Source organism: Salmo salar, chromosome ssa06 (genome assembly GCF_905237065.1).
Source record: "Salmo salar chromosome ssa06, Ssal_v3.1, whole genome shotgun sequence".
Classification (NCBI taxonomy): Eukaryota; Metazoa; Chordata; class Actinopteri; order Salmoniformes; family Salmonidae; genus Salmo; species Salmo salar.
In genome coordinates, this window is record NC_059447.1 from 62028714 (window position 1) to 62047477 (window position 18764).

General features: G+C 42.3%; 1 protein-coding gene and 4 pseudogenes across 1 annotated transcript; 2 read left to right on the forward strand and 3 right to left on the reverse strand.

Annotated features, from left to right (window-relative positions):
- Positions 1-6: 6 nt before the first annotated feature.
- On the reverse strand, positions 7-1860 carry LOC123743470 (gap junction Cx32.2 protein-like; annotated as a pseudogene).
- Positions 1861-2911: 1051 nt separating this feature from the next.
- Positions 2912-4344, forward strand: LOC106607621 (gap junction Cx32.2 protein-like; annotated as a pseudogene).
- A 707-nt stretch (positions 4345-5051) lies between these two features.
- LOC106607620 (gap junction Cx32.2 protein-like) lies at positions 5052-8237 on the reverse strand (annotated as a pseudogene).
- Positions 8238-9251: 1014 nt separating this feature from the next.
- On the forward strand, positions 9252-10252 carry LOC123743332 (gap junction Cx32.2 protein-like; annotated as a pseudogene).
- Positions 10253-13610: 3358 nt separating this feature from the next.
- gja12.1 (gap junction protein, alpha 12.1) lies at positions 13611-18058 on the reverse strand. Its single transcript, XM_014205391.2, has 2 exons — positions 17870-18058; positions 13611-14851 (listed from the first exon to the last, which is right to left on the reverse strand). The coding sequence occupies exon 2, from the start codon at positions 14820-14822 to the stop codon at positions 14079-14081; it is 744 nt and encodes a 247-aa protein (XP_014060866.1). The 5' UTR covers positions 14823-14851; positions 17870-18058; the 3' UTR covers positions 13611-14078.
- Between the last annotated feature and the right edge of the window lie 706 nt (positions 18059-18764).

The window sequence follows — 18764 nt, forward strand, 5'->3', positions numbered from 1 at the left end:
TCCTGTGGGCAAACCTGTAAACTAGTAGCCTAGTTGTGGAATATGCTATGTTTTAATGGGTGAAAATAATTCATATTAATCGCATGTAGATCAAAACATGTTTGATCATCTTGTTTTTCATCATTTCTTATGCCATGTTATGTTGTTGTCATAGGTCTCCCTTTATGTCGTTTTGTGTTGTCTCTCTTGTGTTTTGTCCTACATTTATATTTCATGTATTTTTAATCCCAGCCCCCGTCCTCGCAGGAGGCCTTTTGCCTTTTGGTAGGCCGTCATTGTAAATAAGAACTTGTTCTTAACTGACTTGCCTTGTTAAATAAAGGTTCAATAAAAATGACAGACCGAAAGTGTCAAACATGAATCAAGATGAGAGTTTTTTTTTTTTTTTTAGTCATTTAGCAGACGCTCTTATCCAGAGCGACTTACAGTAGTGAATGCATATATTTCATTTTCATTTCATACATCTTTTTTTTTTTTTTTTTCTTCTTCGTACTTGGCCCCCCGTGGCAATCGAACCCACAACCCTGGCGTTGCAAACACCATGCTCTACCAACTGAGCTACGGGGAAGGCTAATTCATCAAGAAACCTACCGATTTTATGTTGCACTGTAATATGGAACTTTGACATGAAAGGTAACTTGTGTTGCGTGTGCTTATGTACATCGAACTAGACCTATAGATAAGACTATAACATATAGCCTATACTGCAGATCAGCAGTGCTGTTAACGTGATCTCAATCACCAAGTTTATGCTGCCATCTAGTGTATGCTCTGGGAATGAGCGGCTGTGTGGTGTTTTTCTAATTTCTTTTTAACAGTATACATAGCCTGCCAAACATTTGTCATTGCACTGTCAGCATAGAAATGAACTGTAATATGAACAAATACATACTGAATTCACTGGAATGTAACTTTACACTTTTTATATTACTTGTAGGCCACCCATTACAGTATGTCACTTCACAGAGCAGAATATCATCAAGTGAAATCTATTGGAAGCCTAACACGTGTTTTTCTGTTCCTCCAACAGTTCAGCTTCGCTCTGGAATCTGTGAAGGCATGAGTGAGTGATCTTTATGTCTATCCATGATACAGTACCATGCTGGTGCTTCATTGTAGAGGGTGGCTGTGTTCTCAGACGAGTTAATATGCAGTGGGCACTGTTTCTTGGCTCCACATTTTACTCTAGTGCAAATCAAATAAAACACCTCGACCACATTCAAAAGCAGAGACACACAGGCCACAACAAGCATGGATATTATGAAAATGGTCTTCTCTGTAGGACGGGACATGAAGTATTCAGCATCCAGTTTGGAACTGGGCTCTTGTTGACATTGGAAGAAGGATTTCATGACAAACCCGTATAAGTAGTACTGTCCCACAATAAAAGCGAGCTCTAACGCTATCTTAAAGAGCAATTGGGTCATGTAGCTACGCAGCAGTATTACCTTGATTTAGATTTTCCCCCGGTCATCTGTGTATTTGGGCTTCTTCAACTTGCCATTATCTTCTTGGTTGTGCAGTATGACTCTTAGCTTGTTCTCCTGGCTGATGACATGCATGGCATGGCCCAGGTACAGAAGAGTTGGAGTGGAGATGAAGATGATCTGCATGACCCAGAAACGGATGTGTGATATGGGGAAGATCCAGTCATAGCAGACATTTTCACAACCAGGTTCTTCGTTGTTGCAGAAGAAATCAGACTGTTCGTCGCCCCACACGCTCTCCGCTCCAGCACCCAGAACCAGGATCCTGAAGATAAACAGGACACTCATCCATATCTTCCCAATCACCGTTGAGTGGGACTGCACCTTGTCCAGTAATTTAGAAAGATATGACCAGTCCCCCATTGCGGCTGATTAGTATCTATGGAATAAGAAAAGGAGTAGTCTAACATTTTATTCAGGAATCCCTTCATAGAGAAATAGTTAAATCCTACTAAGATTATACTTTGACTTTGATAGTAGACTAGTGAGCTGTCAACCCGACTGGAGAAGTACATTTGTTTCACAGGACTATTTTAAAATTAAGTTTAAATAATTTCTAATCAAAATCTATGATAGTTTATTGTATATTTCTATTGACATCTACGTTTACATGATATACTGTATTATCCTCAGTTTGTACAAAACTGATTTACTCACCAGTTTTGTTGCTTAGGTCAGAAATACATTTTAATCTACAAGCCGGAGGCGAGGAATAATGTTTGTGCCCATGGATTAGGATGTTGAAAGACTGAAAGGGTAGGCCATTCTTATAAACCTGACGGTTTGGTCAGCCTGACTCACAGTCACACTGCATGCTTGTTGTCACACTTTTACACCAATCAGACTTCACTTATGAATTTGACCCATGCAACAATGGGTCATTTCCTTGAAAAGTGGATGACCTTTTGATGCTCCACCCTCACCTCATGTTAACTTCAGCACAAAGAAGATCTAAACATGTGAGATCCAAACACACTCCGTGGAGTCATTCAACCCTCTCTGACTGTATTGTCTGCAGAAAGTTAGTGGTTCTTACCGGATGTTTGTCTTATCTGAATGTTTGTGTCAGTACTTGAAATGATTGTACACAGCTGAGATCCTCCATGAGTAAACGCATCTGTTGATGTTAGACATCTTTGAAAAGTACAGTTGCCTACTCTCTACAGTAGGTAAGAACCAAATACCATGGGTCGTGTTTGATAACATCCATGAATCCACCATGGCCTTTTGGATTTACAGACACTTGATTCCTTCACAGGGATGAGACATTGGGTGTTGACTGACCAATGATAACATATTTAGTTGAAAAAGCAGTTCTGAGGAAGAACATGAGTTCCACCTTCCTTGGTTTAAACATTTGTAAAGAGGAATGAAAATCATGCAGGGTGTCAGTGAGTATCGGGGTGGACGGTGTTGACAACATAATGATACAAACCGATGTCAAACTGTAAGAGGAGAGAATCCAATTCATCAAGAGAGTTCAGTAGAAAATAACTGGCGTGAAGAGACGGTGCTCACCTCTGAGGTAAGAAAGCTGCTTTGGTTTAACAGTTGTATTCAGGTGGTACTGTATCCTTGAGCTTACGTGGCAGCAAAACATGTTACATAGAACATCGGCTGACTACTTTATTTACATTTGTAATAACACAATTATTATCACGTTTTCATTTTTTTGTCTTCCCTTTGACCAATTAGCCAAACTTCAATCACGGAGGACTGGTCCTTTCTTGCCTTCCTGTTGGACAAAGTACAATCCCACTCTACGGTTGTCGGGAAGGTTTGACTGACTGTCCTGTTTGTGTTTAGACTGCTGGTACTGGTGGCAGGGATCGACAAAGTATGGGGAGATGAACAATCCTATATGGTCTGCAAAACACTTTTATCGGGCTGTAAGAGTTTGTGCTAAGACCGGGCTTTCCCCATCTCCCACATCTGCTTCTGGGTTCTTCAGATCGTCTTCATCTCCACCACCACTCGGGTTTACCTGGCTCATGTCATACACGTCATCCGCAGGGAGAACCAGCTAAGACACCAACAATCAAAAGGAAATAATGGAATTGTGAAATCACCACGAAATACACTGATGCCAAGGAGAAAGTTCACATATAGGGGACCTTGCTTGTCAGTAACATGTTCATGTGTTTTTTTAAGATTCTATTTGAGGTTGGATTCATAGTGGGTCAGTATTCCCTGTATGGCTTCGTGTTGCCCAGTAAGATTAAATGCAGTGGATACCCATGTAAGGGAGACCGTGTAGAGTGCTTCATGTCATGGCCCACTGAGAACGCTATCTTTATCATCTTCTTGCAGGTGATGGCTTGTGTCTCTTTGCTCCTCAATGTGGTTGAGATGTTCTACCTGATTGGGTCAAAGGTTAGGCAGGGGCGTAGCAGCCCTTCAGCAGCTGAGATGTATGCACTTAATGACAAACACAGTTTGATAAAGATGCGTTTTGCTAGATGTCCGGTTGAATCGCTGTCTATCTTCGTAATTAGTTTTCTCATGTATAGATATCCATGCTGATGAAAGCCATGCAGTGTAGACCTCACAACTATAACAAGAGATCCCAAATACAGTAGAATGCTGTTGATTTTACCAGTGATCTCTGACTCTGTTGTGTAACACTGATTGAATGTATTGCATAGATGTTTCATTTGTGTTACACCCTTTTACCACCATGGGGTGTGGCATATGCAGGTAACACTGGGATGTTGTAATGAATAATGAGACATTGCTGAGTTGTGACTTAAATATCTCATATGTCTAGGAATGTTAGAGGAGATTAGATGCATAGGCTACCGACATCTGGGTTAACGGCGGCAGGTAGCCTAGTGGTTGAGAGCGTTGGGCAAGTAACTGAAAGGTCGCTGGTTTGAATCCCTTAGTCGGCTAGGTGAAAAATCTGCCTATGTGCATTTGAGCAAGGCACTTAACCCTAAATGCTCCTTTAATTTGCTCTGGATAAGACTGTCTGCTAAATGATTAAAATGTGACTGAATTCGTTGTTTTTTGTGTGCGTTTCTTGGGTGACACCTAGCCAGGTGTTGTAACCAGAATGTGAACCCCAACCTAGCAAGGGGGCAGGAGGCAAACCATGCCAGCTCGGCCGAGGGCCACGTGTTGGTTGTGGAAAACAGACACGGTTTTAGATACAAACTGTTTGATTGATACAGGTTCCACGGGGTGCATGATCACAGAGAGTTTCTTTAAAGAAACCTACACCTTGAAGCTGAAGGTGTAGGTCTGCTGTCAGATTGTGGTTGGCTTGTGCTGAAGCAGAAAAGGGTCTAGACATCCCTTATGTAGGCAACCTAGAGTTGGATGTACTGGTAATAGGTAAAACCCTTTCAAAACCAAAATTATTTTATTTTATATTTATATATTTTCTCCCCAATTTCGTGATATCCCCAATTGGTAGTTACAGTCTTGTCCCGTACGGACTCCGGAGAGGCGAAGGTCGAGAGCCATGCGTCCTCCGAAACATGACCAAACCCTCCCCTAAACCGGACGAGCTGGGACAATTGTGCACCGCCTTATGGGTCTCCTGGTCGTGGCCGGCTGCAACATCGAACCCGGGTCTGTAGTGATGCCTCAAACACTGCGATACAGTGCCTTAGACTGCTGCCAATCTCGGGAGGCCAAAACAGGGAATTCTGTCATGTCTGCTCCCGGTCTTCCCCCTGGGCGCACGAGGGCGCCGGCTCCCCAGCATTACGCACTCCTGCCACCATCATTACGCACACCTGCTTCCCTTGTCACGCGCATTAGCAATTTATTGGATTCACCTGGACTCAATCACCTGTTTATTACCTCCCCTATATTTGTCAGTTCCCCAGCTCTGTTCCCCGCTGCTGCATTGATTGTCGTCTGTCTTTGTATATCCGTGTGCTGACGCTGTTCCTGTCTTGTTCCATGTCTGTTCCTAATGAAATGTTGACTCCCCGTACCTGATTCTCGACTCCAGCGTCGGTCCTTATAGAATTCTAGTTGTCAAGGACTCCATGGACCCAGATATCAGGGAGAGAAAAGGGGAGGTTCCAGGACCAGTGGGAATGAATGTAATTCAAAATTATTTCAGCATTCTCAAGCAGCATCATGGTCCACAATACTGCCAGATACCAGTGTGAAGCCACATTTAGGCAGGCCTTAGAGGTATGTTGAGCCTAGGACAAACAGGACAACAAGTTTGTAAATCTTCTCTCCCCTGCAGACCTTTTAATCCCACTATGAAGTTGGTCTCAGCCACTGGCTGCCAGGATGGGCTGAGCTCAGGGGTACCAGTACTGTTAGAATCTTTGACACCAGAGGAAGGTGACTTACCAGCAGGTATCTTGATCACCTTTATAGCTCAAGAAACAGGCCAGTTAATGATGCCAGTTATGAATGTGGGGGTAGCGAATGTGTATCTGGAACCAGGTATGCATTTAGCCTCCGCCCAGTCAGCAGAGGTGGTGTTTAGCAGTTCAGAAACAAAGGTTATGTTTACAGGTTTTCCCGATGAGAGTAGGTCTACTGTATTCATAGAACATATTCAGGTGTGTTCAAAACCAGATAAACCATCCATTTCACAACAGGTGAACGATCTACAGTTTCACAAATTGAGTCCATCTCAGGAAGAACAGGTCAGGGGTTTACTGCGTAAGTACTCGGATGTTTTTGCTAAAGGGGATGGAGATGTAGGATACACTGACCTGATAGAACATGAGATTCCTCACATAGATGATGTTCCAGTATGTCAGAGGTACAGATGTTTTCCACCAAGTCAGTAGAAGAAGGTCAAGGCTCACATCAAACTGCTGTTAGAGCAGAAGATTATCAGGGAGACGGCAAGCCCGCATTCCTCACCTACAGTTATTGTTATGAAGAAGGATGGCTCAATAAAGATGTGGATGGATTACAGGAGACTGAATGCTACAACGAGACGAGATGCTTACCCACTCCCAAGAAGTGAAGAATCCTGGATGCACTGAGTGGCGCCTGCTGGTTCCCCACCCTGGAGCTGGTGAGTGGCTTCAACCAGGTGGAGGTGGCAGAGAAAGACAAACACAAAACTGCTTTTTTCCCCCGGATGCCTGCGACACGGGACTAGGGGCCCAGGTACACGATAGAGGGGAGCAAAAATAAAATAGCATTCAAAAGTACCAAAACATCAGCAAAGAAGCATAGGAACTGAGAAGTGGTCTGTGGTCCCCACCTGCAGAACCACTCCTTTATTGGGGGTGTCTTGCTAATTGCCTATCATTTCCACCTGTTGTCTATTCCATTTGCACAACAGCATGTGGAATTTATTGTCAATCAGTGTTGCTTCCTAAGTGGACAGTTTGATTTCACAGAAGTGTGATTGACTTGGAGTTACATTGTGTTGTTTAAGTGTTCCCTTTATTTTTTTTGAGCAGTGTATATAATGTTTTTTATATATGCAGTACATCACAGTCATATCCAACATTATTGGCACCCTTGATAAATACACACTCTATAAAATAAATAATACAAATCTAAGCTACAGTATATTGTAATATTATTTTATGCTAATAGAATTGCTCAGAGATAAAAATAAAAAAAAATATTGCTCAGTCATTTAAAAAATCTAAAAAAGATACTGGTCAAAATGACTGGCAACCCTGTTTTCAGTACCTTTCAATACCTCATCTTGTGAGGATAATGGCACTAAACATGTCCTGGTACTTGGTAAAGGGCCCAAGGACAAGTGGAAGGCAAAATAGCTCCATAACATCAAAGATCCACCACCAACATATTTGATGTTATGGGGCTATTTCGCTCCACTGGTCCTGGGGCCATTGTTAAGGTCATACGCATTATGAACCCAGTACCAGGACATTTTAGACCTGGTTGCCTCTGCAAGGAGGCTAAAACGGACAAAAGTGCATCTTCCAGCAAGACAATAACCTCAAGCAAACATCAAAATCCACAGAGAAATGGTTAATTGACAACAAAATAATCTCAGTCTCTGGACTTGAACCCCATTAAAAAGCTGTGGTTTGAATTGAAGAGGGGATTCCAAAAGCACAGACCAAGGATATCAAGGATCTGGATTCTGATAAAACACCTCGACCACATTCAAAGCAGAGACACACAGGCCACAACAAGCATGGATATTATGAAAATGGTCTTCTCTGTAGGACGGGACATGAAGTACTCAGCAAATCCAGTTTTGGAATGGGTTGTTGACATTGGAAGAAGGATTTTCATGACAAAACCCGTATAAGTAGTACTGTCCCACAATAAAAGCGAGCTCTAACGCTATCTTAAAGAGCAATTGGGTCATGTAGCTACGCAGCAGTATTACCTGATTTAGATTTTCCCTGTCATCTGTGTATTTGGGCTTCTTCAACTTGCCATTATCTTCTTGGTTGTGCAGTATGACTCTTAGCTTGTTCTCCTGGCTGATGACAGCATGGCATGGCCCAGGTACAGAAGAGTTGGAGTGGAGATGAAGATGATCTGCATGACCCAGAAACGGATGTGTGATATGGGGAAGATCCAGTCATAGCAGACATTTTCACAACCAGGTTCTTCGTTGTTGCAGAAGAAATCAGACTGTTCGTCGCCCCACACGCCCGCTCCAGCACCCAGAACCAGGATCCTGAAGATAAACAGGACACTCATCCATATCTTCCCAATCACCGTTGAGTGGGACTGCACCTTGTCCAGTAATTTAGGAAAGATATGACCCAGTCCCCATTGCGGCTGATTAGTATCTATGGAATAAGAAAAGGAGTAGTCTAACATTTTATTCAGGAATCCCTTCATAGAGAAATAGTTAAATCCTACTAAGATTATACTTTGACTTTGATAGTAGACTAGTGAGCTGTCAACCCGACTGGAGAAGTACATTTGTTTCACAGGACTATTTTAAAATTAAGTTTAAATAATTTCTAATCAAAATCTATGATAGTTTATTGTATATTTCTATTGACATCTACGTTTACATGATATACTGTATTATCCTCAGTTTGTACAAAACTGATTTACTCACCAGTTTTGTTGCTTAGGTCAGAAATACATTTTAATCTACAAGCCGGAGGCGAGGAATAATGTTTGTGCCCATGGATTAGGATGTTGAAAGACTGAAAGGGTAGGCCATTCTTATAAACCTGACGGTTTGGTCAGCCTGACTCACAGTCACACTGCATGCTTGTTGTCACACTTTTACACCAATCAGACTTCACTTATGAATTTGACCCATGCAACAATGGGTCATTTCCTTGAAAAGTGGATGACCTTTTGATGCTCCACCCTCACCTCATGTTAACTTCAGCACAAAGAAGATCTAAACATGTGAGATCCAAACACACTCCGTGGAGTCATTCAACCCTCTCTGACTGTATTGTCTGCAGAAAGTTAGTGGTTCTTACCGGATGTTTGTCTTATCTGAATGTTTGTGTCAGTACTTGAAATGATTGTACACAGCTGAGATCCTCCATGAGTAAACGCATCTGTTGATGTTAGACATCTTTGAAAAGTACAGTTGCCTACTCTCTACAGTAGGTAAGAACCAAATACCATGGGTCGTGTTTGATAACATCCATGAATCCACCATGGCCTTTTGGATTTACAGACACTTGATTCCTTCACAGGGATGAGACATTGGGTGTTGACTGACCAATGATAACATATTTAGTTGAAAAAGCAGTTCTGAGGAAGAACATGAGTTCCACCTTCCTTGGTTTAAACATTTGTAAAGAGGAATGAAAATCATGCAGGGTGTCAGTGAGTATCGGGGTGGACGGTGTTGACAACATAATGATACAAACCGATGTCAAACTGTAAGAGGAGAGAATCCAATTCATCAAGAGAGTTCAGTAGAAAATAACTGGCGTGAAGAGACGGTGCTCACCTCTGAGGTAAGAAAGCTGCTTTGGTTTAACAGTTGTATTCAGGTGGTACTGTATCCTTGAGCTTACGTGGCAGCAAAACATGTTACATAGAACATCGGCTGACTACTTTATTTACATTTGTAATAACACAATTATTATCACGTTTTCATTTTTTTTGTCTTCCCTTTGACCAATTAGCCAAACTTCAATCACGGAGGACTGGTCCTTTCTTGCCTTCCTGTTGGACAAAGTACAATCCCACTCTACGGTTGTCGGGAAGGTTTGACTGACTGTCCTGTTTGTGTTTAGACTGCTGGTACTGGTGGCAGGGATCGACAAAGTATGGGGAGATGAACAATCCTATATGGTCTGCAAAACACTTTCATCGGGCTGTAAGAGTTTGTGCTAAGACCGGGCTTTCCCCATCTCCCACATCTGCTTCTGGGTTCTTCAGATCGTCTTCATCTCCACCACCACTCGGGTTTACCTGGCTCATGTCATACACGTCATCCGCAGGGAGAACCAGCTAAGACACCAACAATCAAAAGGAAATAATGGAATTGTGAAATCACCACGAAATACACTGATGCCAAGGAGAAAGTTCACATATAGGGGACCTTGCTTGTCAGTAACATGTTCATGTGTTTTTTTAAGATTCTATTTGAGGTTGGATTCATAGTGGGTCAGTATTCCCTGTATGGCTTCGTGTTGCCCAGTAAGATTAAATGCAGTGGATACCCATGTAAGGGAGACCGTGTAGAGTGCTTCATGTCATGGCCCACTGAGAACGCTATCTTTATCATCTTCTTGCAGGTGATGGCTTGTGTCTCTTTGCTCCTCAATGTGGTTGAGATGTTCTACCTGATTGGGTCAAAGGTTAGGCAGGGGCGTAGCAGCCCTTCAGCAGCTGGAGATGTATGCACTTAATGACAAACACAGTTTGATAAAGATGCGTTTTGCTAGATGTCCGGTTGAATCGCTGTCTATCTTCGTAATTAGTTTTCTCATGTATAGATATCCATGCTGATGAAAGCCATGCAGTGTAGACCTCACAACTATAACAAGAGATCCCAAATACAGTAGAATGCTGTTGATTTTACCAGTGATCTCTGACTCTGTTGTGTAACACTGATTGAATGTATTGCATAGATGTTTCATTTGTGTTACACCCTTTTACCACCATGGGGTGTGGCATATGCAGGTAACACTGGGATGTTGTAATGAATAATGAGACATTGCTGAGTTGTGACTTAAATATCTCATATGTCTAGGAATGTTAGAGGAGATTAGATGCACAGGCTACCGACATCTGGGTTAACGGCGGCAGGTAGCCTAGTGGTTGAGAGCGTTGGGCAAGTAACTGAAAGGTCGCTGGTTTGAATCCCTTAGTCGGCTAGGTGAAAAATCTGCCTATGTGCATTTGAGCAAGGCACTTAACCCTAAAATGCTCCTTTAATTTGCTCTGGATAAGACTGTCTGCTAAATGATTAAAATGTGACTGAATTCGTTGTTTTTTGTGTGCGTTTCTTGGGTGACACCTAGCCAGGTGTTGTAACCAGAATGTGAACCCCAACCTAGCAAGGGGGCAGGAGGCAAACCATGCCAGCTCGGCCGAGGGCCACGTGTTGGTTGTGGGAAAACCGACACGGTTTTAGATACAAACTGTTTGATTGATACAGGTTCCACGGGGTGCATGATCACAGAGAGTTTCTTTAAAGAAACCTACACCTTGAAGCTGAAGGTGTAGGTCTGCTGTCAGATTGTGGTTGGCTTGTGCTGAAGCAGAAAAGGGTCTAGACATCCCTTATGTAGGCAACCTAGAGTTGGATGTACTGGTAATAGGTAAAACCCTTTCAAAACCAAAATTATTTTATTTTATATTTATATATTTTCTCCCCAATTTCGTGATATCCCCAATTGGTAGTTACAGTCTTGTCCCGTACGGACTCCGGAGAGGCGAAGGTCGAGAGCCATGCGTCCTCCGAAACATGACCAAACCCTCCCCTAAACCGGACGAAGCTGGGACAATTGTGCACCGCCTTATGGGTCTCCTGGTCGTGGCCGGCTGCAACATCGAACCCGGGTCTGTAGTGATGCCTCAAACACTGCGATACAGTGCCTTAGACTGCTGCCAATCTCGGGAGGCCAAAACAGGGAATTCTGTCATGTCTGCTCCCGGTCTTCCCCCTGGGCGCACGAGGGCGCCGGCTCCCCAGCATTACGCACTCCTGCCACCATCATTACGCACACCTGCTTCCCTTGTCACGCGCATTAGCAATTTATTGGATTCACCTGGACTCAATCACCTGTTTATTACCTCCCCTATATTTGTCAGTTCCCCAGCTCTGTTCCCCGCTGCTGCATTGATTGTCGTCTGTCTTTGTATATCCGTGTGCTGACGCTGTTCCTGTCTTGTTCCATGTCTGTTCCTAATGAAATGTTGACTCCCGTACCTGATTCTCGACTCCAGCGTCGGTCCTTATAGAATTCTAGTTGTCAAGGACTCCATGGACCCAGATATCAGGGAGAGAAAAGGGGAGGTTCCAGGACCAGTGGGAATGAATGTAATTCAAAATTATTTCAGCATTCTCAAGCAGCATCATGGTCCACAATACTGCCAGATACCAGTGTGAAGCCACATTTAGGCAGGCCTTAGAGGTATGTTGAGCCTAGGACAAACAGGACAACAAGTTTGTAAATCTTCTCTCCCCTGCAGACCTTTTAATCCCACTATGAAGTTGGTCTCAGCCACTGGCTGCCAGGATGGGCTGAGCTCAGGGGTACCAGTACTGTTAGAATCTTTGACACCAGAGGAAGGTGACTTACCAGCAGGTATCTTGATCACCTTTATAGCTCAAGAAACAGGCCAGTTAATGATGCCAGTTATGAATGTGGGGGTAGCGAATGTGTATCTGGAACCAGGTATGCATTTAGCCTCCGCCCAGTCAGCAGAGGTGGTGTTTAGCAGTTCAGAAACAAAGGTTATGTTTACAGGTTTTCCCGATGAGAGTAGGTCTACTGTATTCATAGAACATATTCAGGTGTGTTCAAAACCAGATAAACCATCCATTTCACAACAGGTGAACGATCTACAGTTTCACAAATTGAGTCCATCTCAGGAAGAACAGGTCAGGGGTTTACTGCGTAAGTACTCGGATGTTTTTGCTAAAGGGGATGGAGATGTAGGATACACTGACCTGATAGAACATGAGATTCCTCACATAGATGATGTTCCAGTATGTCAGAGGTACAGATGTTTTCCACCAAGTCAGTAGAAGAAGGTCAAGGCTCACATCAAACTGCTGTTAGAGCAGAAGATTATCAGGGAGACGGCAAGCCCGCATTCCTCACCTACAGTTATTGTTATGAAGAAGGATGGCTCAATAAAGATGTGGATGGATTACAGGAGACTGAATGCTACAACGAGACGAGATGCTTACCCACTCCCAAGAAGTGAAGAATCCTGGATGCACTGAGTGGCGCCTGCTGGTTCCCCACCCTGGAGCTGGTGAGTGGCTTCAACCAGGTGGAGGTGGCAGAGAAAGACAAACACAAAACTGCTTTTTTCCCCCCGGATGCCTGCGACACGGGACTAGGGGCCCAGGTACACGATAGAGGGGAGCAAAAAATAAAATAGCAAACAAAATAAAACATCAACAATATGACCATACATTGAGAAGTGGTCTGTGGTCCCCACCTGCAGAACCACTCCTTTATTGGGGGTGTCCTGCTAATTGCCAATCATTTCCACCTGTTGTCTATTCCATTTGCACAACAGCATGTGGCATTTATTGTCAATCAGTGTTGCTTCCTAAGTGGACAGTTTGATTTCACAGAAGTGTGATTGACTTGGAGTTATATTGTGTTTTTTAAGTGTTCCCTTTATTTTTTTGAGCAGTGTACTTGCGTCTCATAAAATTAAACCATAATTGACTTGCAATATACTGTACATTCCTGCAGATATACATACAGCCTGTAGTCTACAGCCTCATTGCACACACATTTGCTATAGTCCATTATTACCATGAAGATTTTGTTGCACCTCTTGACCGAAGAAGACAATGCTATATTTACGGCTTGTATTTTTTTCTGAGTCATTCAAATCACTGATACAGTATACACATCATAGTCTAGTTTTGCTGCACGATTTACTTTTTTATATGCTGTACATACAGTATATTGACAGGAGAAAATATGATGGTATAAAACATCACACCAGTCGCCTGTTTATAGTTATTTAAATGTTTTCCTCATCTTATAACATAAAATACACTCTAGGCAAAGCTCACATTTTTTACATTTTATTTACAACCACATAAAATAAATACAAAAATCAAACTGACATATTTACAAATATTGAAAGTCACAAATATTTTCTGGATTTTGTTTTGGTCACTTTAGGTCAGTGTGGTTTCAATAACCCAAACAATGTATGATGAATCACATTATATTAAGATTCATACATGATCACACTGAGGAGTGACAAGACCGCTGAAAATTAGGTTGCAATCCATTTGATTTCCTTCTATTGCACACCATGAACAAATACAACATGTTGGCTTGGTTAACCAGAGGACAATAAATTAAAGCTCAAAGTTTTGGTCCTGTTACACGTACTGCATTGTATTAACCCATACTTATAGAATCAAGCCGAGCCTAACAATATTTTTTAGACACTGCATTATTTTAGGACTGAAAAGTTTCAGTGTCATCCTTTCTCTGCCACTGAATAGCTGAGTGGTGATCAATGATTTCAGGCAGTGCTGCCTCCATCCAGACAGCTGTGCATTGCGATGGCTGGGACTTGTTTGGCTCGTCTTCTTGAGCCAGAGCCACACGTAGAGCAGATCAGATAAAATATCTCCACCACATTCAGCAGCAGAGATACACACGCCACCACCAGCATAAAGATGATGAAGATGGTCTTCTCTGTTGGTCGTGACATGAAACATTCTACAGTGAACGGACAGGGAGCTTTGCTGCATTCAATCTTGGGTTCCAGAATAAACCCATACAAGTAATACTGACCCACTATAAACGCTATCTCAAGCAGAATCCTGAACAAGATATTGACTGTGTAACTAGCCAGCAATTCACCTTTGATTTTGACATGACCCTTCTCATCAGAATACTTAGGCATTTTCCCCATCTCATTGCCTGCCTGACTCAGCCATTGCCTCAGTTTATTCTCCTTGTGGATGACGTGCATGACATGTCCCAGGTACACCAACGTTGGGGTGGAGACGAAGATGATCTGAAGGACCCAGAAGCGGATGTGGGAGATGGGGAAGGCGTGGTCGTAGCACACGTTCTTACAGCCGGGCTGTTTGGTATTGCAAATCATATTGGACTGCTCATCGCCCCACACCTTCTCCGCCCCTGCTCCGAGGACCATGATCCTGAAGATAAACAGGACGGTCATCCAAACCTTTCCAATGACCGTGAAGTGCGACTGCACCTTGCCCAGCAGTGATGACAGGAATCCCCACTCTCCCATTTTTGCTGTTACCTCTGGCTAGAAAGAAGCTGGAAAAAACATAAATACGTTTGGTAAAACAAAGCGAAAGGTTGAGTTACACTATTGGCAACATTCTGACAAATGATTGGAAATCTATGATGAGATTGAATGAAAAAGGATTAAATGGGTAAAAAAAATCACAGAGTAGATGAACAGAGAGCGGTCTGTGTTACGGGGAGAAGAACACAAGCTGTTTATGGGATATTAAGGCTATTTCTTTGAGTAAAGTAAGCTATAAAACACATTGCCTGACTGGAGAGATTTCACATGCTGTCTGTTATCAAGAGATTAACTGTATTCTGAGTCAAAATCTGACGTATAATATTTTAGCATCAGACATTATAATTCAGTTTTTTTTCAATAACCAAATATACTGCTCAAAAAAATAAAGGGAACACTTAAACAACACATCCTAGATCTGAATGAAATAAATAATCTTATTAAATACTTTTTTCTTTACATAGTTGAATGTGCTGACAACAAAACCACGCAAAAATAATCAATGGAAATCCAATTTATCAACCCATGGAGGTCTGGATTTGCAGTCACACTCAAAATTAAAGTGGAAAACCACACTACAGGCTGATCCAACTTTGATGTAATGTCCTTAAAACAAGTCAAAACGAGGCTCAGTAGTGTGTGTGGCCTCCACGTGCCTGTATGACCTCCCTACAATGCCTGGGCATGCTCCTGATGAGGTGGCGGATGGTCTCCTGAGGGATCTCCTCCCAGACCTGGACTAAAGCATCCGCCAACTCCTGGACAGTCTGTGGTGCAACGTGGCGTTGGTGGATGGAGCGAGACATGATGTCCCAGATGTGCTCAATTGGATTCAGGTCTGGGGAACAGGCGGGCCAGTCCATAGCATCAATGCCTTCCTCTTGCAGGAACTGCTGACACACTCCAGCCACATGAGGTCTAGCATTGTCTTGCATTAGGAGGAACCCAGGGCCAACCGCACCAGCATATGGTCTCACAAGGGGTCTGAGGATCTCATCTCGGTACCTAATGGCAGTCAGGCTACCTCTGGCGAGCACATGGAGGGCTGTGTGGCCCCCCAAAGAAATGCCACCCCACACCATGACTGACCCACCGCCAAACCGGTCATGCTGGAGGATGTTGCAGGCAGCAGAACGTTCTCCACGGCGTCTCCAGACTCTGTCACGTCTGTCACGTGCTCAGTGTGAACCTGCTTTCATCTGTGAAGAGCACAGGGCGCCAGTGGCGAATTTGCCAATCTTGGTGTTCTCTGGCAAATGCCAAACGTCCTACACGGTGTTGGGCTGTAAGCACAATCCCCACCTGTGGACGTCGGGCCCTCATACCACCCTCATGGAGTCTGTTTCTGACTGTTTGAGCAGACACATGCACATTTGTGGCCTGCTGGAGGTCATTTTGCAGGGCTCTGGCAGTGCTCCTCCTGCTCTTCCTTGCACAAAGGCGGAGGTAGTGGTCCTGCTGCTGAGTTGATGCCCTCCTACGCTGACAGACACAGCAAACCTTCTTGCCACAGCTCGCATTGATGTGCCATCCTGGATGAGCTGCACTACCTGAGCCACTTGTGTGGGTTGTAGACTCCGTCTCATGCTACCACTAGAGTGAAAGCACCGCCAGCATTCAAAAGTGACCAAAACATCAGCCAGGAAGCATAGGAACTGAGAAGTGGTCTGTGGTCCCCACCTGCAGAACCACTCCTTTATTGGGGGTGTCTTGCTAATTGCCTATCATTTCCACCTGTTGTCTATTCCATTTGCACAACAGCATGTGAAATTTATTGTCAATCAGTGTTGCTTCCTAAGTGGACAGTTTGATTTCACAGAAGTGTGATTGACTTGGAGTTACATTGTGTTGTTTAAGTGTTCCCTTTATTTTTTTGAGCAGTGTATATAATGTTTTTTATATATGCAGTACATCACAGTCATATCCAACATTATTGGCACCCTTGATAAATACACACTCTATAAAATAAATAATACAAATCTAAGCTACAGTATATTGTAATATTATTTTATGCTAATAGAATTGCTCAGAGATAAAAATAAAAAAATATTGCTCAGTCATTTAAAAAATCTAAAAAGATACTGGTCAAAATGACTGGCAACCCTGTTTTCAGTACCTTTCAATACCTCATCTTGTGAGGATAATGGCACTAAACATGTCCTGGTACTTGGTAAAGGGCCCAAGGACAAGTGGAAGGCAAAATAGCTCCATAACATCAAAGATCCACCACCAACATATTTGATGTTATGGGGCTATTTCGCTCCACTGGTCCTGGGGCCATTGTTAAGGTCATACGCATTATGAACCCAGTACCAGGACATTTTAGACCTGGTTGCCTCTGCAAGGAGGCTAAAACGGACAAAAGTGCATCTTCCAGCAAGACAATAACCTCAAGCAAACATCAAAATCCACAGAGAAATGGTTAATTGACAACAAAATAATCTCAGTCTCTGGACTTGAACCCCATTAAAAAGCTGTGGTTTGAATTGAAGAGGGGATTCCAAAAGCACAGACCAAGGATATCAAGGATCTGGATTCTGTATGCAGTAATGGTCTAAGATACCTCCCAATGTGATCTCTAATCTAAATCTCTAAACTACTGTATATCTATTTCTCTGAGCAATTGTAATAGTATAAAATCATTTCTATATTTGTTTGAGCATACAATATAGCTCAATATTTTATACTCCCTTTTTTGCTCATCTTTATCAAGGGTGCCAATAATTATGGGCCTGACTGAACATTCTGTTTTGAGTATCATTTTTTTACAAATTATTTATTTTTATTTTTATGATATGCCCAAAGTATGTAAGTGTAAAATGTCCCAAATACCACAAAATCAATATTTAAATAAAAACTCAAACTTTTGTTTGTAGGTTAAAGATATGTTTAAGCCTAGGTTGTCCATCTTACAATGGTTTAAGCTTATCCATAAATCATTTTGGTTTTAGTGATGTTAGATTTGCATTCTTATGTGTTTTCATGTAAAGTGAAAACAACAAAATAGTTCATTAAATATGTCTTACCTTAAAACAGACACCTTCTGGGCAGAACACAACATCCACCAGTTGTAGTGGCAAATGTTGAAATGCTACGTACTGCTACTAGTTTACCTTGAACTTTAGTTTTGTCGAATTACACAATTGTCTTGTCGTGCGAGCTGACACATGTTGTACATGGAAATGATACATCTGCTGTTTAGAATTATGTGTTCCTGGGAATGATTGTACAAGTTAATAATTGGCAAAACAATGATAAGGTACATTTTAAAGTTGAGTCATTTTGTATTTCCAAATGAGTCAGTAATAACCATGAAATTGCATTGTAATCTAAGCCATAGACTTTGCTAATGATTTCTCATAGAAAATGTGGGTGGTCTAGGTCTAGGTAGGCAAAGGGTAATATAAGTTCATGAAATCTTAAATCAATATTTTGAAGGGGTGGGGGATTTCTTTGGATAGTTTTCGGAGTATACTGTATGAAATTGTATATTTGTTGTTGACAATGCTCTCTCAGAATATGTGCCACGATTGACATTAATAGAGTTCTGGCAAAAAATAAGGATACTTATTTTATTATACTATAGCTATAAGCCCCTTTATTGTGAGGGTTGGAGGATGTGCCATTCCTTATTTTCAAGTTATGCCTATAGCAATATTTTCATATGCAGTGTACACAGTCTAGCACTCCTAGAACATTTGTCTGGATTGGTATTTTTACAAAGTTCTGGTATAATAATAAGCCACTTTATTTTGAGAGTTGGGAGACATACAGATGTAGGATCTTAATTTGAGCCAGTTTGCTACAGCAGGAAAATAATCCTGCAGCAACAGGAAATGTGAATTATTAGGTTATAATTTTAATTAATGTATTTTTGTAGGTGTTGATAAACCTTAAATACACTACAGCAAGAAAATAGTG

Bases quoted from the DNA above. Each gene is read 5' to 3' on its own strand.
- gja12.1 (XM_014205391.2), bottom strand. From the start codon at position 14,822: ATGGGAGAGTGGGGATTCCTGTCATCACTGCTGGGCAAGGTGCAGTCG.